Raw genomic sequence first — 24,207 nt, forward strand, 5'->3', positions numbered from 1 at the left:
CACTGCACTCCCAGAAAATGTTCCCAATTACCTGCTTATTCCCCGTCACACCTCTAACATTTGCTGTCTACCTGAGGAGAAATTCTCTGAAGTCTACTTGGGGTATAAAAATATCTATGCTTGAGGCAATTTACTCTGTCTTGTCTCTGTCATGGCCCATGCTTGTGGTCCAGATGCCATCGGTTTGCCTATGCTGCAATGTATTGTGCCTGCCTCTGCCTCAGTTGTAGAACTGTTGTTGCTGCATCTTCCTCAGATGGGTACCCACCCTGCCCTTCTCTGCCTAACAGCTGGTATGGAAGATCCTGGAAGATGTTAACCTTTCTCTGTTTGCGTAATGCCATGTTAGGAGGCACTGCACACTCTACACAAATCATGCTGCAAATTTCAGGACTGTGGTGCTCCTTCTGCTGTTTCTATACAATAAAGGTTTCCTTTGACAAGGGCTGAACATCTGCTCCATTATATGATGCGCTTCAACATTTAATGCATTATGGGCCTACAACACACAGCATACAACATAAGATATGTGGCTTGCTCCATGTTTGCTTGGTACCTGTATATGTAGATATATTTATATAGCCTCAATGTGCATCTACCAATAAGAGGACTGCATGCTGCACATGTGCCAGATGTAAGAATCATGAGAACTACACAGGTGATATGCAGATGCATTATAAATAATGTTCTAGGTATTCTCAGAAAAAGATAAAAAACTTTGTTGTTTACAGTCGGTGAATGAATCCACATCTTCCCTGTTCTGGCATATATACATATATATATATATATATACATATATATATATATATATATATATACATATATACATATATATATATATATATATATATCTATATATATATATATACACACACACACACACACACACACACATGGAAATTTTTACATAGATGTTTTTTCAGTCCACATAGACTAGCAATAATGTACAAGAAAGATGAAATGAAATGCTGGAGAGGTGGACACCATGATGCCGACTGGATACATCTGGTTGTTAATTGCAAAATAATTTCCCCATTTTGGTTAGACTTTAAATATCTTTGCAAAGCTCTATGGAATGACAACTGTATAATTTCTGACTCCCTTATCCTTTTCAATGTTCCTCTTCCTGAAGTTACTCCTAAAAACTAGACATTTTTACTATGGTCTATCCTCTCTATAGCAAGGAAAATTGTTACTAAAAATTGGAAATCTCAATCTACTCCTGTCTTTAAAGTTGAGTTTATTCATCTTGTGAAATACATTTGCAAGAATGAGCTTGCTACTATAAAAGCAAGGACTAACATAACTCATCATTTAATTGCTTGGACAAAATTGTCTAATCTGTGAGAGAAAGTGTTCTCCTATATATATATATATATATATATATATATATATATATATATATATATATATATTGCTTTTTTAATTATCATGGACACTGTATATAGTTTTTTTTTTCTTGTTGCTAGACTGTTAAGTTATTGTGTTATAAAATGAATAAAAACATTTTGGAAAAAAATGGTCTCTGCATTACAATGTGGTAGTCAAGGTAGTGGAAACCTTTCCTGTTAATGTATCACAAGGTGTAAGTGATCAATGGCTCCATGTACCTCAGGGCAAAGAGTAATGTTGCAGAATTCCTTCATGTTGGGTGTTCTTTCTTCTGCAGACCTAAGGAACCAGATATTGTCCACTATATGCTACAGGCACAACATCAAGGAGCTGTTTTATGTTGCATAAGGCTAATGCCTACATTACCCCTAAAATGTCCCCGGCAGGTCACTGAAAGATCCATGAAGGTAACATGGTTAAACCTACACGTCCCTTAACATCCACAGAAATAGGCAGCCCATATATACCCCTCAATTCCACTTGTGGGTGACATATTTTGAAAGTGAGTCCCATGCAGTCTCTCTGTCCATCCAGAATCTGCTGGTCAATCAGGTAGTGGTATGTTGGCTGCTGTTTGCACTTCCTCCTTTAGCATGTTTGGCTATGATATGCAATATACCTCTCAACATGTCAGCACAAATAAATTGGGACAAAGCCTAAAATAATGGGGTGATAAAGGCTCAAAAATAAGGACAGATTTTAAATATTCCTCTTATAAACTTAGACAGTTGTTAGAATGACAGGATTTGTGTTAGCATGCCTTTTCTGGAGGATGTCAAATCTGAAATTCAAATGTAAATCATTATTTAGTGATTTTAATCTTTAGTGATTTGCCAGAAAACCACACATTTTATGAGGAACAGGCTAAAAATATGAGGCAAATATATGGACATTCTTAATACTGTGAGTACTGGCTCCAAGGGTGGCCATTAATACCTTAGAGACCATCTCTTTATTTTTATTTATCCTTTGTTAACCAGGTTATCATTTATTATTTATTTATTCATTTGACATTTTTTACTGGGAATGTCCAACTGGGTCGAAAAGAACCCATTTTCAGTGGAGGCCTGGAGAGAAAGCTTCAGTCACATACAGGCATGTACAAACGTTATACAGATAAAATAAAAAAGCATGAGTTGCAATTAAATACAGAGATGTAAAGCTAAAACTTTATACAGACAGCAACAAATTACCTGAGTTACAATTAAGCAGGTACATTGATATGAAGCAGATGGTAATTACACAAGTAATTGATATAGATATGCGAGTAAATAATGCAGAGTGAATGGAGTACAGATAGACAGAGAGTGAATGAGAGTTGCAGTCTTGTCTGATCTGGAGAAGAGATTAGCCTGGATCAGAGCAAGGGCACAACCGGGAGTTGAACATGTGTTGTTTCAATACAGTTTTAAAGGCAGGTAGGTTAGTAGTAGTTATCACAGTAAGTGGAAGAAAGTGCCATGCTTTTGCAACGTAATGGGAGTACAGGCTTAATCCAGTTGTCTTAGAGAGTTTGTATATAGAGATAAGCTCTTTATTTGCAGATCTAAGTGTTCTGTTTTGGTTGTAAGGTGTAATGATTTTATTTAGTGCTGGGCAGGCAAGAGTTTTGTAGACCTTGTTGTGTAGTGTTAGAGGTTGGATATATAGTAAGTAATTGGGGAATTCTAGACAGTTTATTTTTTTAGTGACAAACAGTGATGGGTTCTAGTTTTTGAGTTGGTGGCAAACTTGGCCAGTTTATCATAGCACTGTTCCTTTATGGATCTAGAAGAGCTCTGTAAATTGGTAAGCTCTGGAGCACTGTAAAACACGGAGGACAGAAGGAAAGTTTTGGCAAGGGTGGTTTTGGAACAAGAGGTTAGTATGTGTTTGTTTCTGTAAAGTGTGCCAAGTTTCCGGTGGGTTTTCTTTATGCTTTGTTGAATGTGAGGATCAAACCAAAGGTATGTCAATGACTACAACCAGTAACTTGGTGTCATGGATAATTTCAGTTGTAGTGTTAGCAGCGGAGAGAACTTTGAAGCTATTTAGATTAGTAGTATAGTTCTTTGGCTGAAAAAGAAGCAGTTTACTTTTTTAGGTTGAGGAAAAGCTGGCAGTTGGTAAGCCAGGATTCAACAGCAGAGAAATTTTGTTTAGTATCAGAGAGAAGCTGGGGCAGTGTGGGAGAGGTACATATTGTGAAATCATCTGCATATTGTATTAATGTTCCACTAACAAATGCTGTACAAAGGTCATTAGTAAAAATGTTAAAAAGTAGGGGGTCCTAGGAAGGATCCCTGTGGGATTCCAGTGGCATTTGCTAGAAAGGGAGAGGTAGCATTTGATCATTTTACAGATTGCTTTTAATTGTGTAAGTAACTGTGGAGCCAATGTACTGTAGGAGGGGTAATTCCTAGGTTAGAGAGCTTGTTCAAGAGTAAAGAGTGAGACACAATATTGAATGCCTTTGAAAGGTCAAGTGATAGTGCAGACACATAGAGTTTCTAGCTGTTTACAAAGTCAGTGAAGGTTAAAAGGGCTGTAGTTGTGCTGTGGCCAGGACAAAAGCCACGTTGTGTGTTTGTAAGGAGGTTCTTATGCTATAAGTAATTCGTGAATTGAAAATGAATACATTTTTCCAGTATTTTAGAGATAGAGGGGAAAGTATGGGTATGGGTCGAAAGTCCGAGGAGTGGTTAGAGACAGCAACTGGTAATTCATTGGCCATTTTGGGTCATTTCCTGTTTTTTCCAGCCCCTGCTATAAAGCACGCTTTAGCGCGCTTTAGCGTGGAATTGCCACAGGAGCACACAAGAGCAGCGGCGGTTAATCAAGGTTAAACTATTCGGGCTACCTAAAGTCCACTCTTCAAATTTTCCCTTAAAACAGCCTTCCCTGAACTGTACTGCTGATCTAACCAGCGTATTCTATATCTAAAAAGCTCAGCTCTACTTGATTCCTAAGTAGAATATTCTCTATCTGTAAAACCTAGCACTTGCTCCTAAAGTACTTTTTTACTTGATATAGCACTTTTATTATACATAGTACCCCACCAGCCAAAAACCCCATTCGATCACCCACATCCCCCGGAGTCTTTTAAAGTCCTTGTCTATTCCTTCTAGCATGTCGAGGGATCAGTTGCTGGTGTCCTCTCCTGCTCAGCTGGTGAATCTGGGAATTTTGAGGCAATGTTACAATTGTCTCATGTACACGGACAACCCTCTCCTCCTCCCACAAAACACAAATACATGCGAGAGATGCAACTATATAGCCAAACTGGAGGCTGAGCTCTCTCAACATAGGACTGGTAAGACCAGACAGGAGGAGAAGGTTACCACACACACCACAAACCCAGTCTCACATAGTACTATCACAACTTCAAATCATACACATAAATCCACAAAGACATATTCGGAGGCTCTGATCAAAAATCTACCAAAACAGCAGAGGCCACCAAAGCAGACACCCAAACAACTGCCACCTCAGGACACAACACATGCAACACATAGACCACATAGTCAGTGTGCCAAACAGTCACAGCCCTTAAGGCCAAACACAATGCCAGACACACTCGTCATTGGTGACTCCATAGTCAGACACACTGACGTCCCGCTCACCAGATTGAACAAGGAAAAGGTCACAGTAAGCTGCCTGTCGGGTGCTAGAATCCACCACATAATGCAAGCACTCAGGTCTCTCAACAGCAGGTACAAGTACGACTCTGTCATTGTCCACGCTGGTGTGAACGACCTGAGATGTACCTTCTTGGACTACATGAAAAGAGACATAGAGGAGCTCTCTGATTATGTAGCCCAGGCAGGTATGACCCTGACCTTGAGCAGTATCCTACCTTCACCAAGAATGATGCCACAATACAGAGACAAGATGATCAGCTTTAATAATTGGCTTAAACTCTGGTGTCATTCAAAGGGGATCCAATGTCTGTCTGCCTGGGATGACATGCTGGACAAGCCACGCTGCTTCGCAAGGGATGGCTTGCACCTGTCACCCCTGGGCTTCCGGATATTGGCAAAGGCTCTTGCCACCCCCATAGTGCCTTTTTTAGGCAAGGCTCAAATTCTAAACCTACCACCCTAAAACACAAAAAAGGAAATAAACTAAGGGTAATGCTGCTCAATGCCAGAAGTCTCAACCTCAAGATGCACGCACTTGAGGCCCTTCTCAGTATGGAGAACATCGATGTCTGTGCTGTGACTGAAACCTGGTTCAAGGCTCCCGAGAGCACCCCGGCACTATCAGGCTTTACCTCATATCATGCGTTCTGGCCCCAAAATCCGGACAACACCAAGAAAGGAGGGGGGGTGTCTATATTCATCAAGAACACCCACACCTCAAGGTTGGTGGCAACGCACGATGCATTGGAGACCATCCAGGTGCAATTAACCATAGGCAAGACTGCTCTGCAATTTGTAGCATGTTACAGGCCACCCTCTCAATCTCAGGATCCTCACATAGCTTTCCTGAAAACACTGGAAGGGATAAATGTATCTCCAAACACCATCATACTAGGTGATTTCAACTACCCGAATATAGACTGGGATCACTACTTAAGCCCCAAAACTCTAGCCCAAAGGTTCCTAGAGTTCATAAACTCAAATGCCATGGAACAACTAGTCACCATCCCCACAAGAGGAGATAACATACTAGATCTCATCATCACGAACATGGGGTCACAATGTTCAACACCGGAAGTATACCCTTCACTGGTGAGATCAGACCATAAGGAAGTCCACATCCCGCCCCCACCTGAGATAAAAAAGACCACAGTGAAGAACTTCTCAAAAGCCGATTTCACACTTCTAAAGGCTAGTGTGGTCTCTTTTAAGGCCCCCGAGACTGCGGAAACCATTACTCAAGCTGCTGAATAACTTACAAATGCCTTCTACCAGCACCTACAGGACTGCATGGATCAGGCAATCCCAAACAAAACAAAGACTCTTTGTACCAAAGGCAAGCGTCCAGTTTGGTGGACCCCAGCCATAAACAAGCTCTACAACAAAAGGAGGAAGCTACCACAAGATAGAGCAAAATCCTTAAAAGGGAAAACACCCTTGATCATTATAAGTAAAAAATTAAGATCTCTCATAAAATCATCCAAGGCAAATTTTGAGAGAAAAGTTACTAAGGACTCAAAGGACAATCATAAGGCCTTCTTTAGCTATGTTATAAACCTGGGAGGAAACTCCCAGATATGCTCAGAATTAGTTCAAAATGATGTAAAAATTACTGAACCTACAGACATTGCCAACATACTGGCTGACAGGTTCAGTGCAAACTCCCCCCCCCCAAAAGGTGAGATATCTATACCAGAGAATTATAGCCCCCCAAACATCTCAAACGCTCAGGTGAGAACTGCTCTCTCCAAGGCAAAAAACACAGCATCCATGGGACCAGATGGTGTCCCCGGATGTGTGATCCACAAACTCAATGAGGAATTAAACCTGCAGTTAGGGCAGCTGTTTAATCTTAGCCTCACCTCAGGATACGTGCCTAAGGAGTGGCGTATGGCAACTGTGGTCCCACTTCACAAAGGAGGTGCCTCCACCGACCCGGGAAATTACCATCCCATCAGCTTGACAAGCTTGATCTGCAAAGCTATGGAGAGGATCATAATGGAACTCATAAATAAAGACATAGGAGACTTGCAGACTTTGGATCTGACCCAGTTTGGCTTTGTCAAGGGCAGATCATGCCTTTTAAACCTGGTGGACTTTTTCGAAACAGTCACCAAGGCCATTGATGAGGGAGAGGCAGTCCACACAGCCTACCTCGACCTGGCAAAGGCTTTCGACACAATACCCCACTCAGGTATCATTGAAAAACTCATCAGCTTAAATGTAAACCCATACGTCACAAGATAGGTTGCAAATTGGCTAAGTGACAGAACCCACAGGGTCAGAGTTGCTGGCGCCATGTCAGACTCAAAGCCTGTCACAAGTGGTGTCCCACAGGGCTCAGTCCTGGGCCCTCTCCTGTTCGGCATCTACTTTTCAGAAGTACAAGCAAACACAGGAGGATTATGGCTGACAAAATTTGCAGATGACTGCAAACTGGGCGCCATAGTTGAGAACACATCTGACACAGATATCCTTCAGAAGGGTCTTATAGAAACGGAAAACTGGTGCCAGAACCATTGCCTAAAGTTAAACACCAAAAAATGCATAGTCATACCCTTCAGGAAAAACAAGGTTACCCCTAGCTACCATACAGGCGGCAATCCACTAAGCACAGAAGAGGTTATCAGGGATCTGGGTACCCAGGTTGACAGTAACCTTTCATTTGATACTCACGTTGCCAAAGTAGTTAGGAAGACCTTCTACATTGCCCACCTGATCATGAAGGGATTCACATCTAGATCAAGGGAAGTCATCGTCCCACTGTACTCATCACTCATCAGGCCAATGATTGAGTACAATGCCCCATTCAGAATGTATCTGACACGACACCTGCAGCAACTGGAAAGGCCCCAAAAGTTCCTCACCAAAAGGATAAAGGGTCTCAAAAATCTGTCCTATGCTGCCCGACTGAAGGAACTTCAGCTCTACTCAGTCGCTTACCGTCTGCTCAGAGGTGACCTGTGCCTGACATACAAGGCCATGTCCAACCTAGAATTGATGAACATGCTTCACCTCAAAAAATCTAGATCCCTCAGAACTACAAGGGCGGGAGACTTAAACCTTGACACGGTTATTAATAGGACGTGCTGGAGGGACAGATTCATCACCTAGAGACTCCCTATGCTGTGGAACAAAATCCCAGTACATGTGAGGCAGAGCACCTCGCTGGCATTGTTCAAGAGAAATCTTGACCAATGGATGGGAGATCGCAGATATACCCCAGGGATTATCTCAGTGTCACTGCTTGACAGAGGCACAGCAAAATAATGGACATAGTATCCTCCAAACTAAAGGGGTGGCGAAAGCCACAAAACTCTGGCTAGGCTTATAAATGCCCTTGGGCAGATAGCCTAGTATGAACCTATAAACCTATAAGTCTGTAAGTTCAGTGGAGTTCCTTCTTTGTGAATGGGGACGATATGGGACTTTTTCCAGATACTAGGTACTTTGGACTCAGATATGGATTGCTTGATCAGGATGCTGCCTGCGTATGCTATGGAATCAGCTGCTAGCTTTAGGTATGCAGGTGGGATGTTATCAGTGGAGGTAGAACAGGGTTTGAGTTTGAGCAGTAATATTTTTATGAGGCTTGTAGATATTGGTTGAAAAGTGAAAAGGGGATGGTTCTCTGAAGGTGGTTCTGTGCAGTGGGGGTAAGGAAGGTGAGAAGGGTGTGAATGGTCTGGGTTGGGTGAATGAGGAGTATTAGGGGTAGATAAAGAGGAAGAGTGGCAGATATTGCAGGTTTTAGTGATAAGATCACTGAATGATTTTATGAAGTGGATGGTTAAAGTCTTCACCAATTTAAGAGGGAGGAGCATTTAGTGAAACCTCGGATTCCTTTTTTGTTCCAGGATGGAGTAGACTTGTGATAGTGGACGAGAATGTTTTTGGATTAGTTTTGTGCTTCTGTTGTAATTGATTATAGTATAGCTGCTTGTCTTTGATAACTAGTGTTTTTAGCTTGGTTACATAGCTGCTTAAAATAATATGATCTTGCCCTTTATAACTTTGTTTCCATAGAGCCCAGGCTACATCCTACTTTTTCATTAGATTTTTACATTCCTTAGTTAGCCAGGATATGGGATTGTTTTTGATTCTTTTGGTTCGAACTGGAGCTAGGGTATCTAGCAGATTTAGGAAGGAGTTATTAAAGCAGAGTACTGCTTCTTCTAGTGGCAGTACCTTTAGTGGAAACCAGTTTATTTTGTGTAACATGTCATTAAACCTGTCATTAGAAAAGTTAGAGAGATTACTAACTGATTTCAGGGTGTGAGTTTTTGAAGGGTGAGTGCTTACTCAAGTAGTGAAGGCATGTAGATGGTAACTAAGGGTGTTTGGATATGTACCAACAATGGTAAAGTTAGAAGGGTGTGATAGCAGGATCCAGTCTAAGGTGAAATGTTGAGTGTATAGTTTTTTGTACCTAGTAGGGCTGGACATTAGTTGAGAAAAAACATATAGGTTGATGCTGTTAGTGGGTACCTGGGATGTGATAGTTTGCCGATCTATATTGGTGTCTCCTAAAATGATAGTTTTGTGTTGAAATGTTTGTGTAGTCCAGCAGAGTATGTCTTCTATTCCCACTAGACTAGTGGGATCTTTTTAGAGGAGACTTCAGGTGGTATTTAGACTACTAGAAGATTGGAGAACTTCCCCTACTCTTTTCAGAGCATACGGGAATGCTATTCACTGTTACACTTCCAGTTTCTGTTCCGAGCATGTAGGTGGCTCACAGCAACTGGAAGGAAGATGGAGGCAGTGAGTAAGTGTGATGGCAAGTGACAGAAGGAAGAAGAGAGGTCACAGAAGGGAGCGTAACTGGAAAGTTGTTGGTTGCGTAAAGAAAATGAAATCAAAGGATCAGTCAAGCTGCCGAGGAAGCAGGAGAAGGCAGAAATGAAGGATAATGGGGAAAAGAAGGGGATTGAACCTTCGCAGGACTCAGAGTACTTATTTCAGCAAAAGTTGTTTTCTGCGTCAAAGTCAGAGTGTATGGTTACAGCCTCCAACTGGGAGGGTTGCAGGATGTTTACCTGAAAGAAATGATAATTCAGAGTGAACCAGAAAGTGAAGCACCAGTATCGTAGTGTGACATTATGGACATAACTCAAGAAGACGAGGTGAAAGAAATTACAGGAGTGAAAAAAACATATGAAAAGACAGTGAAAGAAGGCACAACACAAATAAGAGAGGGAGAAGGAGGAAAAAAAGGTCATGAAAAAAGCTTGTTGTATGTCATAGCAGTAAGGAGGAATAAGAACTTGAAAGATATAAGGTATGGGACACAGTCAACACAGCTTTGGGAATATCACCTAATGAAGTAAGAGCCTTTATTCATCTTAATAGAGAGATTTATTATAATATTTTATTCGAGACCGGACAATATATGGAACATTTCTTAGAGAAATCTGAAAAATAGAAAGACTGTAGTCCATGGAACTCTTGCGTAGTGCAGACTTTTAATAGAAAAAAAAAGAATTGCTATACAGTTTTGAACTGAGGTAGATAAGAAAGCATTGAAAGACTGTTTAAAACTGTATGCAAAAAAATTGGACATTATGGAAATATATGATGATTGAGGTTTATGGACTGGAGGTGGGATTGTGGGATAATTTTGAAAATGGAAAATGACAAGATTGTACATATTCCTAGTGTAATAAATGTTGAAAGCAATAGAGGTTTTGCAACATAGTGGGAGTACAGGCTTTCCTTTATTCTTTGTTGAATGTGAAAATCAAACCGAAGGTGATCATCAATGACTACAACCAATAACTTGCTATCGTGTTTTGTTTGTGCAAGGAATGACCATTTAATAAGCAATCGTGATAAAAGAAAATCTTTTATTTGTGGAAAGATGGCACATGAAGCAAAGAAATGTGATTTGATGTGTAAAAAATGTGAAAAAATGGGACCCGATTCGGTTAATTGTGATGAACAATAACAAGCTGAAAAACAAGAACAGACAGAAGAACATGCACATGATGTTAAAAACATGTAGACGATGAACATGAAAAACAAAATACCATACAAGAACAGAATAAAAAGCAATACATGAAGACAGTGAGAATAATGACGGTGAAGAATTAGTACTGGAAACAAGTGAAAAAGAAGATATTAGTTGGAAAATAGCGGCAGGAAAAATAATTCAATAGGGAGAAGGGTGAAAGATAGGAAAAGAACATTTACAAGTGTGATTATGAAAGAAAATAAAAAAAGATAAGGGGTAAGATGGAAAATACAATAAATTTGAAAGAACATGATAATTATATCAATAAATATTAATAATATAAAGAACATTAAAAGAAGGGGAGTAATATATGTCCCAATTATTCTTACCTATGCAGATGACATAGTTTTAATTACTAGGAATATGAGAAGGATGGCACAAGGAGTTAGGAAAATAAATAAATATTTAAATATACTTGGCCTAAGTATCAATAAAGATAAAAGCAAAGGAATTGGGTTTTTGGGTGAATTTGAAGGTATTCACTTTAATGATGAAGAGATAGATATTTTAGGAATAACATCTGGGAAAAAACACATGAAGAAGGAAATACAATAGGAGAAACTTATACAAAAGTTGAAAGAGATATGTATAGTTTGGAGCTCATATAGATTGTCATATAAAAAATAGTATATTTAATAAATTCTGTTCTGTTAGGTAAGATAGCCTATTTGGCAAGCATATATACGATTCCGTCTAAGTAGGAGGAAGAATTGTAGTTGATTATATTTTTATTTACATGGGGATCAAGACTAAATCCTGTAAGCAAAGGGACTTTGTACGTTAAGGGAGAAGAAGGAGGACTAGGGTTAATTAACTCTATAGTCCAGGCAGCTTCTTTGAATTTTTATAAAATGTTGTTAGGACTAAAAGAAAGAAATAGAAATATAGTAAATGATATAATGAAGCTCAAATATGAAAATGTTTGGAAAAGATTAAGATATAGGAAAAGATGGAAGAATAATGCAAATGATGAGGTCAAAGAATATCCAAATAAGATTTTACTAAGGAAATTGAAAATAGAAACTTTAGAAAAGAAGAGGAAAATAATGGTATGAAGATATGAGTGAATATTATTCGATTTATTTCTGGAAAAAATAGATAATGAAAAAAGAAATGCAATTAAAGCAAGGTTTATATGGAGTAAAAAAAAAAGGTATGAATGTAAAAATGTCTTGTGGAGACTGACAATAGGCAAACTGCCTGGTAAAGCAAATATGGCCTAGAAAAGGATTCAAGAGAGATTATAAAACTATTGTGGGGAAGTTGAGATGGAACATCTTTTTTTGAATTGTGTAAGAGTGAGAGTACTTTGGAAAACATATGTAAAATTAATGTATTAGATAATTATAAAACTGCGAAAGATATAAGCATGAATGTGACAGAATAAGGGTACTATTGTAACAAAAAGAAAAAGGAAGTGAAAGAAATTGATAGAAAAATATTTTACATTTTATGGGTGATATGGAATGAAAGACTGAATGAAATAAAATATAATGGGAAATGACTATTATCAGAAATTCTGACGATACTTATTTTGGTTGTGGAAAAAAGAGTCAGGGGCATAACTGAAATACATGAAGCTATATTATGTTGTAATATAAGATGCAATCAATTGTAAATAATGTATATACTGTAAATAGTGTATATAAGCTGTCATAATTAATAAAGAACCCTTAGTCTGTTTGAGAGGTGCTGCTGGAGCATTTACCTCCATCTGAGCTACCATCAAATCAAGAAGATGAGGCCTCAGTGTAATGTCTCATCTGAAAGACAGCACACCTGTGAGTACCCCCCCCCCCCATGTTGTACTGTAATGTTAGCAATCGATTTTCTTGGTGTGGCAACAGAATCCACAGCCTTCTGACCAAATGAAAGTGTGTTACCTTTTGCACCACTAATACTAGAAATAAAATCTTTTTCAAAGTCTACTAATATAGCAAAAGATGGATGGGATCTTGGGAATCTGGCTATACTACGGTCATCAGAAACAAATGATGATGGATTCCGTATGCTGACAGTGCTGCTCAGAGGTAATCCCATACAATGGAATACAATACTTTTACATATGGCAGCAGCCAAATGGTATCTTAGGAATCAGGCTGCAGTATAGCCATCAGATTCCTAAGATGGTCCTTGCAGCTTTTGTCGGGAGTTTAATGCTTCTTTATTACTGAGTTTTACCTCTGCATAGATTGATATTATGGGGTGTAAGTTTGCTTTCTGTTCTTTGGTCTTACTAGGTTGGTGTAGAACAGTGACAGTATGCTAAACATAGGTCCCCAGTTTGGAAACAGAAAGAAATAATTTTGTAAGGAGAGAATCAATCAAGTCCCAAAAACATTGTAAAATTCTACTATGACAGCATCCAGTCAAGGAGCTTTAACACATGGAGTAGACTTCAGAGCAGCAGTAATTCCTTTGGGAGGGCAGGATCAGTAGCTGGGACATTTCAGTATTTTGATAAGTCAATCTGATCCAGAAAGTGTTGAATATTGGTTAACTGGGTTTAGAATTTAAAAAAAAAAAAAAAAAAAATATATATATATATATATATATATATATATATATATATATATATATATTAAATAAATAAAACTATAAAATGGCTTGGCTAATGAGTTTTATCATTGCTCTATCACACATTTGATTTTTTAGCTGATAGAAAATAGCTCTTACATGTCTCAAAATGCTAAACAACTTTATTAATAAGAATAAACACTTGTATCTTTGCGTAACTCAATAATATGCAATCAGATTCTGTTTTAAAAAATACCTTATCACATATCTAGGAATTAAATAAAAATCACACAATCAACAATTGTAAGCATACATTTAGCTCTTATAACATCATTTAACAAATGTGGCATACATGCTCTCAATAAAATCTGCCATTTCATTTCTCTGTAATCTAGTGCAGTTTCTGCTCCTCCATGCCAACTTTAAAACAGTATGAACCAAAAACACAGAAGAGAGATTTTTATATATTTTTCACTATTTCTGGTGATTATTCAATCCATTCTTTATCTTAATCTAATATATATATATATATATATATATATATATATATATATATATATATGTGTGTGTGTGTGTGTGTGTGTGTGTATATATGGGTCTATATTACGAAAGCGAAAAACCGTATGAGCAAATATGAAGACATTGACCCGTATTGTGCGAAATACAGAAATCCCGAATGTACAAAACCACGAATTCTGAAATGTCGATTTGTTTTGGTTGGCCCGTCTGTGGTATAGCTCCGTAAGGTAAGTCTGCGATAGATAGGACTTTAGTGTTAGGATTTGGGTTAAGGTAAGTGTATAGATAGGTAATGTATGTAACGTTTAGTGTAGTGTTAGAAGTAGGGTTATTTTAAGTGTATGTATGTATGTGCATTGTTTATTTTATTTGGGTGTATGTCTGTAGGGGAAGTGTGCGGTAGTTACGGGCCTTAGGGTTAGGGAGGGGTTAAGGATAGTGCATAGATAGCTGTGTATGTGGGGTTTAGTGTAGTGTTGGTGGTAGGGTTTTGTTAAATGTATGTATGTGGATTATTTATTTTGTTTGGGTGTATGTGTGTAGGGGACATGTGCGGTACTTACGGACCTTAAGTTTAGGGAGGAGTTAAGGATACTGCATAGTTAGTTGTGTATGTGGGGTTTAGTGTAGGGTTAGAGGTAGGGTTTTGGTGCTTTACCTTAGGTTAGAAGTAGGGTTAGGTTAGTGTATGTGTGTGGTTTATTTATTTTCTTTGGGTAGGTAGTGTGTAGCGGGTGGTGGGGTTGGCCAACTATGACAGTTCAATATTTTTTTCCCGGTTTAGTGCATTCAGGATTTTCACAGTTCATGGTATAGGTGTCGACGTGTAGGTATTTGGGAATAGGGTTTTTCGCTTTAGTAATATAGACCCACTTTTATATACACACACACACACATATATATATATATATATATATATATATATATATATATATATATATATATATATATACAGACACAGACACACACAGATGCATACATACATATACATGTATAAAAATCCTGTTCTCTGTGCATTCAGATAGTTCTAATGACATAAAATAAACTGGTGAGCTATAACTCTTACTGGCTATGCAAGAAAAAGTAAAGGTCAATCTAATACATACCTAAACCTACACATTACATTTCAAACAGTAGTAGGTGTTCTTCATGTTACTAAATGTATTTTTTTCTTCCTTTTTGTATGCAGAGTATATATTGGGATTTCACAGATAATGGCTTTTCATGTAATATATTAATTACATCTGAAAAGACCTTAAATAATTTCTTGATATTAACTAGAATGCTGTTAATCTCTGTGGAATCAGTAGCTTTGCCTTATTTCTAATAAATACTTCCATGTAAAAACATTGAATTCCTGTATGTAAACATCCTTAACTTTAGTTACTATGTAATTTGTGCTACTTGTTTTTATCTATGGTTTTGCCTCTACTGTAACTTAATAAATTCTTGCTATAAAGCTGATGGATCTTTTCTCTCCATGCCTATGTTAAAAAGGTGCAGTTCTTGCCCAGTCAGATTATACCAGCGAGCAAATGTCTAAATAAATAAATATGTACATAGACACATAAATATCTGACCCTGCACCTGCACTTTTACTGGCATTTTCTATATGACTAAATTTAGTACACCTCTCATTCACACAATAATGAATGTTTTCTTAATAACTTATCTGTATAACTCCTGCATTTAAAACGTATATGTGTTGTCAGCTTCTTGTAAAAAATGGTATTTATAGGTTTACTAGCTTAAAGTAATTGCCTATATACATAGCCTTCTTTCAAGTGTTTGGGTTGTAAGCTTGATTGTTAGCAGCATTTTCTTCCCTCAGAATTCTTATCATTAATCTATGTTCATCTTTATATATTAATAATATCTTACAGCCTTTTTGTTGTATCATAAGAAAATATAAAAATCAGTAATCTGTTCTCATTTTCTATATGTAAATGCAACTTTTATACTGATCCATTCCACATAATTATAATGTCATCTATAAAATGTGCATAGTAGGACACATTTGTTATTATTATTATTTTGCACAAAATTATTTTCCCAGTCACTCTGCACTATGGAACATTTTTACCTCCATTGCAACCCTAGGCTATTGTTATTCCAAAATAAAAACTATTTCCATCAGAGCTACTATCAATCATTTCTTAGAGCATGAAAAAAAAAACATTTTGTTTTTATAATAACTGAAAATCACATTATTCCATTCAATTCTTTTCTGTAGTGGAATCACTGAAAATAATGACTTGTCATCAGCAGTTACTATCTGGCTATCAACATGCATCATTAATCTTTTTAATTTGAGAATTAAATCAAGTGAATCTCTTATACAAACTGGCTTTCTTGATTCCCAAAATCCTCATTTGCTACTCTATGACTTTGAGCCAGTCATTTAACCAGACAGTGCTAGGGTTTAATTGGGAATTTGTGTTAGGCTCCTCAGTGGCCCCCTGGACTGCAGGCCTAATATCTACCTGTGAACCTACGAAACTAGGAACTTGTTTTATGTAAATGGCAGTAGGTTCAGTTCTTGACTCCTAAAGCTGAAATAATAGGTCTCAAGGAAGTTTTTTTTATTCTAATTCTTTTTGAAAACTTTCCATAAACCAGTGACAGATGAATCATCTGAAACACAATCTAGTGATTTCTGAAATATTACATTAGATTTTCATTTTGACTCATTTTTGAACCCAAGATGAAACAAAGCAGAAAAATGGGAAAGGCGTTAAGGATGGATAGATGGATGGATGGGTGAAAGAAAGAGCATAACTTAAAATAGAGTCAGAAGTTAAACTGAGAAAAAGACAATAAAATCACTGATGTAGAGAGGATCTACAATGTTTAACATGGAAAATAAATGTATAATAACTGAGCAAACAGAAGACATTTCCACAGTCATTGCCCTTGACTAAAATGTGTTTGCAACTTCCATCCCATATGTCGCGAGTACCTTAACTTTTAAATGGTACCTCTTTCTTCTATTTTGATAATTCTAATAATTTTTGTTAGCACTACTAGCAAAGACAACATAAAGTATATTTACTTAGCTAGCTTGGCGTTGTCATGGTCGTCCTTTCCCCATATCCAGTCCTTTCCTGGGTCCATCGCAAAGTGCAAAGGCAGCAGCTTATGTTCAGAATCAGTCAGTGGAATTACAGCTGCAGACAGAAGAAGCACCTTTAGTTACTGTTTAGTTTCAGATGAAAAGACGAATGCTACCAATGTTTTAAGAAATAATTAGCTGAAGATTGTTCCTTATGTGCTGCACCATGAAACAGTACTCCAGTGATAAAAAAGGAATAATCTTTGACCAAAGTATGAAGAACAGCAATCCTGTGCACAGGTCAAAATTTCACATTGTTATTAAAAATAGAAAATGTCTTAAACTTCACTTGCAACTATTCATAAAACATGATCATACATAATGTAACATGAGCAACTCAAATGCTTCCATCAACAAAAGAAGTGCCTTTTGCAGAAATGAAGTATCTCTTAGAAACACTCATACTTGCAATTTTTCTTGCCAGCTAAAATTATCATTGGTTTCTTCTCACACAGCATACAATAACATTTTCAGAAAGGTGAATTGCAGAATAAATAAAAATGGTATATGATGCTGTAGTTATTTTAACATTCATTTTTAATATTTTGAAACATATTTAAAATGCTGACTCAAGTTTTAAATATTTTATTTTTTTATATTGTCCTCAATGGCTACTAGTAATAATCTAAGTAGAATTTATTGAATTACTTTGCAATATTTAAGGGTTAAGATCTGAGTGTGAAAATAAATTCAAGAATTGCCACTGTTGAAGGTGTTGCATTTACAGAAACTCTTATCCACATGAACCTTCATTGTATACAAGTTAGAGTATATACTGTATAACAGCATTGTGTAAATGCAGAATGGCAGTGAAAACTGGAATAAATTCTCTGATCATAGAGCAACAGTTGTTTGATTTCCAGGTGCAAAGATAAGGATAAAATGAAGGGATGCATAACAGATATACAATTTTCACAGTAAAGTCTTTACTTAACGTGAAGGAGCTTATACAAAATTAATAGGAACATACAAGACTATAAATGAGGAGAATGACTACACAACTGTAAGAGAAAACTGAAAGGCAGTGGAAGCCGCAGGAAAAAGTAAATTAAAGTAGATTACACTACAGAAATAAGTTGTATGCAGCAAAATTGTACAATACTAGCTAAAAAGTTTTACTACAGCAAAATGATAAGGAACTACCAAATACATGGCATAGGTGACAAGACAGAAAATAAAAACAAAAACAAACAAAATAAAATAATAATAATAATAATAATAATAATAGGAGAATGCAAACAAATATTACTCAGGTTGGGATGGTGTATCCAGTAACTGACTGACATGTATAGCTTAGGTCAGTAAGAAAAGGTTGTGTGGCTCTACCTTATGGATTCCCCCCTTGGTGGTCATTGTTTAAGGATATGGGCAGTGACATTCAACTAGTGGGCAATATTAAGATTAAACAAGATGAACAAGATCCTGGAAAATAAAAATGGATCTTGGGACATGGGCATGGGATGCTACCATTACCCTATCACTGGCTAAATCTGACCGCTTATTTCACACCTACCATTACCCTATCACTAGTTAAATCTAACCACTGATTAGCTCACTTGTCATTATTTCATCTCTGGTTACATCTGGCCACTGAATGCACACCTATCATTATCCCAGCACTGGTTAAATCTCATCACTTACTGCATACTTAGTGGTACCCCAGCACTGGTTAAATGTGTCCAACCATAGCTCTCAACCTTCCATCTCCAAAATGAGGAACACTCACCTTTATAATGTGGAACAAATGGGCAAAATGTGGAACACATACTAATGGCTTACTAACAACTTCAAGTAGGAAGGTCATAGGATGGTTAAAATATGCTGGTTTTACTTATAAAGAAGATCCTTTAATGAATTCATATGATTAATTTCTATTTACCATGGATTTCACTTAAAAAAATCCTAACACTGAATATGTGACAGACTCTTTCAATGTGGAACTTTGAGGAACTTCGAGGAACATTAACTTTTTAAGACCCCAAATGAGGTACGTTCCTCGTAATGAGGTACACTTGAGAGATAACCACTGACTGCACACCCAGCATTACCCCTTCAGTGGTTAAATCTGACCACTGAAAAGTTATATTGCCATTACAAACCCAATCACAGGTGTGCCTATGCCTAACAATATTCAGAGATTTTTCCAAGGCCAATGCCATGCAGCTAGCTGACACATTAATGAGTTTTATGTGCTCACTAACCAAACAGAGTCCATAGGCTAGCTTAGACTACAAATACCTGCTCTCTCTTAAGTTCTTGTACAGAGGGGTCTGTCCTTATCCACACCACAAATACAATGCTATGTTTAAAACAATCTCCTGTTGTTGTTCCCTAATGTAAATAAGCTCTAGAACAGGAAACGTTATTGGCCTAAAAACACAAATGTAATTCTTCCTGCACTAAAAGTGATCTCAGAAGGGTAAATACTGAGCTAAGGAGAAGGATCAAAGTCATCAAGGGGCAATTTGAACTAAACATCACTACAGCATCCCGTGACAACTACAACGCATTTCTTAAGTATGTAATGAATCTCAGGAGCAATACCCTGCATTGCACTCAACATGCATCCAATGGCACATCCTGGTCATACCTTGAGGACATCAGAAATATACTACCAGACAAATACAACTCAGGTTTTACCACCTCTCTCACCACAGTTACTTCTCCCACATCATCCAGTTAGTATCACATCCTGTGATTATCTGTGAGCTGGTGTTAGTATCTATCTCCAAAACCAAGAATACTAGTTCTATGGGTCAGAAAATCATGCCAAGTTGTTACCTTGTTATCATGAATGACTGCTTCACCATTATCCTCAAAAACCTAGCAACATTAGCTTCTCCATGGGTATGCATCAGAGGCCTGGGCCTACCTCTGTCCTACGCTATAGACTGATTAGGGTTGTTAGTATCATTTGGTGGTTGGCATGATGGTCAAGGTGTTTACCTCACAGGCACAAGGTATAAGGGTTGATTCTCACCTTTGAAGAGGAACTGACTAAGCTTAAAATAGTTTGAAAGGGCAGCTAGCCTTGCACTTATCTATGGAAAATAATGGAGATTACAATCACTGATTTCATAAATAAGGATATTGGTAGTTTACAAGTCTGCACCTAAACATAGTTGGCTTTGTAAAGGGAAGATCCTGCCTGCTTAAACTGGTAGATTTTTTGAGAAGGTCAAAGAGGTACTGGATGAGTGCAAACCCGTGCACACTGCTTACCTGCTTACCTTGAGCTGGCCATGCCTTTTGGTACAATTCCTTGCTCTGGCAATATAGAAAAAATGCTCACAGTCAAATATAAACCTGTATGCAATTCAATGGATAGCAAAGTGGCTGACAAAGAGAACACACACTATCAAGGTTGGTGGCACACTTTTCTTGAAGAAACTAGTTACCGATGGTGTCTCCGAGGGTTCCATGCATAAGCTTCTACTCCTTGGCATTTACTTCAATAGAGTCGAAACTGGTATTAAGGGCCTAAGATCAATCAGAATTGATGGCAACTGAGTATTTGATGCTGCCATTAGCCTGACTGATTTAATACCTACATTAACCAGAGTGTATCTATCCCTTACTCTTGGCATTTGGACAAAGGAATAACATTTAATGTAAGGAAATTCAGTGCTGCACTATTCAGGAAACAGGTGTACTCCTGCACCCATCACATAAATGACACCTACCTCAAACTAAATATCATAATTAAAAATCTGGCTATATGTATAAACAATGAACACTCTTTTGACTAACATTAGGAAAGCTGTCTATGTATATCAGCTAAATATTAAAGTATTTCCTCTGTGTCAAAAGAAGTAATTGCCTCTCTTTACTCTTTCCTCATCAGGACCATTGTCAAATATAATTTCCCCTTTTGCATGTACCTATCTATTCATATCACTGAACTAGAAAAAACTCAACATTTCCTTACAAAGAAAATGTCTGGTAATAAACCCACTAAGCAACACAGAATAGTGAAGGGTCCTGTCTCTATACTTTGTCTCTTACAGACTCCTGTGTGCTGACTTTTGTCAGGCTTGTAACGCAGCAAATGAACATGTGTTGTCTTGCTTAATGTTGCACATTCTAAAACTTCTGATGTCATCATAAATATCCACCGTAGGCCAACCTCTCAACTGTCCAGATTTTTGCTTGTGTTTTTGGTCTGTTCCTCATAAAATTTGTGGTTTTCTGGCAAACCACTGCAGTCACTAAATAATGACAATCATATGAGTATCAGATCTCAAACCCTTCAGAAAACTCATGCTAATGCAAAACCTGCTGTTTAACAACTTTCTGTGCTTTCTAAGTTTATTAGAATTTTTTTTTTAAATCTGCCAGTGAGGAAGTACCAATGAAAATTGTATGGGCCCATAGAACTGATGTTTTAACTTTAGAAAGTGCTGCCACATTTTGAAAGTTCACTATCTGGATGCTGAATCAGGATTATTGCATGCACTAGCCTACCATAAGGTGAGTTACACTTTCTTACATGTTTGGTAGGGATACAATGGGGATTCAGAACACACTGTTCTACTGACATTAAGGGGACCCCAGTCCCACAGACTACTATTAATTTTCTAAATATAATCATAACAGGTTTTATAGTTATCTTTTGTATTTATAATGAGTTGGAGTTTGTAGAAGGCCTTACTTTTGCAGATTCCTTTTGAACATTCATCTTTGTCTAGATTAACACAAATTTTGTTACTGATTCTAAAAGGTCTTCTTTGGCTAGAGAAAGCATAGTTTTGTTAGTGGTTGAAGAGAAGTGATTTTTGTTATATACTTTCATTATATTATTGTTTCACTAATCTCCATATGTTTGCATCAGATGAAGGCATGAATTCATTAAGATAACTTTAAAATAGTTTGAAGCATTTGGATGTTGTCAGATTGGGCTTGTTTAATGTGTATTTTTAGTTGTCATTTGTTTCAGTAAGAGCATAATTTATTTTTGCTAGTTGGTATTTGTGAAGTCTCTAAGTGTGGCTGTATTGTACATAGAGTTTCACTGATGCTTATGGTTAGAATGTCTTGTTTCCTCATTTGACTAAAGAGGACAAAATAGTTGAAGTGTAATAAAAAAACATGTCTTTAGCAATGTGTTTATTAACAGATTTAAGCAGTTTACATTAAAATGGTCAAGGAGGCATCATTAATTTTTGGTTTGAGTAATGTAAAAAGAGTCTCCCAAAAATAATGCATGAGGTTTAGTTACTATTAGGCATTTTTCAGGATCCTTTGAAGTCATGGGTAAAAACACTGCCTCTACTCCATGACTTTCTTTATACCCCTAGTGTAGACCACAGGCTTTTGATATCTACCCCAATCTACTACTTTGTTAAACTTATTTTGCAGTTGCATTGTTTTATCTTTCCTATGTATCACCAACCTGATGACTCTGTCAGACATTACTATCATTTATCCTGGTTATACCTTAAATGCAATCATGCTGCTTATTGTAAATACCTTGAAACACGATTGTAACATTACACGTGTTTTTTTTTTTTGGAAACTCTTACTAACTGTAAATACTTTGCACTAACTGTGTTGCTTAAATGTTTATTATTTTCAAAGTGGACCTTAATCTGAGCCTGAAAATGGTCCAGAAGGATTATTATACGGAGCCCCTCTCCTAACCAACCTGTCCTCCTCTATCACCTCTAAACTAGAAAACTGCTATAACAAAATCTCTCAATTTGCCTCTAAATCTAAAAATACCACCCATCACTACCTAACCCTACAATCCCTGAATTGGCTTGAACTCCCAGACTACCTAGACTATCTCCAACTCACTACTGCAGATAGACTCATATTTCACCCAACAAAATGCCCCGCTCTAAAAAACATCCTTCCCCCTTATACACCCAACAGAGCTCTCAGATCTGAAAATCAGAACTTAATTACTATCCATAAACCTAAACATCCTGCTGGCCAACTCCTATTTTTCTCACTAGGCAAAAAATAGAATTCCCTTCCCTCCACACTTAGAACCATATCAAATGCAGAAAACTTCAAAACCCAACTATTCAAACACCTGTCCACTAAATGGAAATGTACCTGCCTTCACCCAACTTAATCCAAGGGGGTCTTGCTCTGGTTCCCAAGCTCTACAACTCTCATAGTTATCTTCCTATGAGCCTATCTAAGCTCTCAATTTCTATAGCTTCTCTCTAAGCTCTCACCTCCTACAGCTACCCTCACACAGCCCAACCTTGTAAATATTGTAAATTGCATTCTACTGTTGATGTGTGTATGTAAAGCACATTTACATTTTCTTAAAAGGTTTGTATGTAAACTGTTTCTACACCTAACCCATATCTGTTTTCCTCAAATGAAACTTTGTGATCCCTACCTTCAAGCTTAATGAATTTGTTAACTATGCATGATAGTGAATGCATTTATGAGTAACTATTCTACATAAGATCTTTAATATTAACTATCATTTGTATCTAAATTGTATAATGCATCTTGGAGCTTTTCTCCCCGGGCCTCCACTGAAAATGGGTCAATTTGGCCCAGTGGACTTCCCCAGTAATCAAATTGCAAATAAATAAATACAATAAATAAATAGTGCTCCACCCTGGCCAACAAATAAATAAATAAATGGAGGGGGTTTACAAAACAACTACTTTCATGGATTTTGATATTTTTAATGGTTATATGCACAACCACTACCTTCCCTTTTCTGTGTAGACTAAAATGTCTAGCTTGTAGAATTTTATCAGAGAAAATGGACTGGACACTTCTCTTGGGGAATGTGGTATGCTTTAAAGTGGTGAATAATGGGAGTGATTGAATAAAGTTCCAGTGACAATACAACCCAACACACCATCTAGTGGCAGAAAATCCTCTAGGTTGCACATTCCATTTTTCAGGCTTATCAGAGCTGTAACTAGGGCAGGATGAGGACAATTGTCACCCTGTTAGCAAGCTGCAAGGGGGGTAATAGGCAGTTGCTGATGGGGGGGAGCAAGTGCAGTACCTGCATTCTTATAAGAACCTGTGGTATCATTGCAGCTTCTTTAATGAAT

At 37.4% G+C, this 24,207-nt stretch overlaps 1 protein-coding gene across 1 annotated transcript in view; it reads right to left on the reverse strand.

The window, feature by feature from the left end:
* Positions 1-24,207, reverse strand: part of OTUD7A (OTU deubiquitinase 7A) — a 999,311-nt gene that overhangs the window by 206,803 nt on the left and 768,301 nt on the right. The window contains exon 10 of the mRNA XM_044078484.1: positions 17,114-17,228. Coding sequence (XP_043934419.1) covers positions 17,114-17,228 — 115 coding nt within the window. The remainder of the gene's footprint in view (positions 1-17,113; positions 17,229-24,207) is intronic.

Source organism: Protopterus annectens, chromosome 7.part1 (assembly GCF_019279795.1).
Source record: "Protopterus annectens isolate FY-2018-M chromosome 7.part1, PAN1.0, whole genome shotgun sequence".
Taxonomy (NCBI): Eukaryota; Metazoa; Chordata; order Ceratodontiformes; family Protopteridae; genus Protopterus; species Protopterus annectens.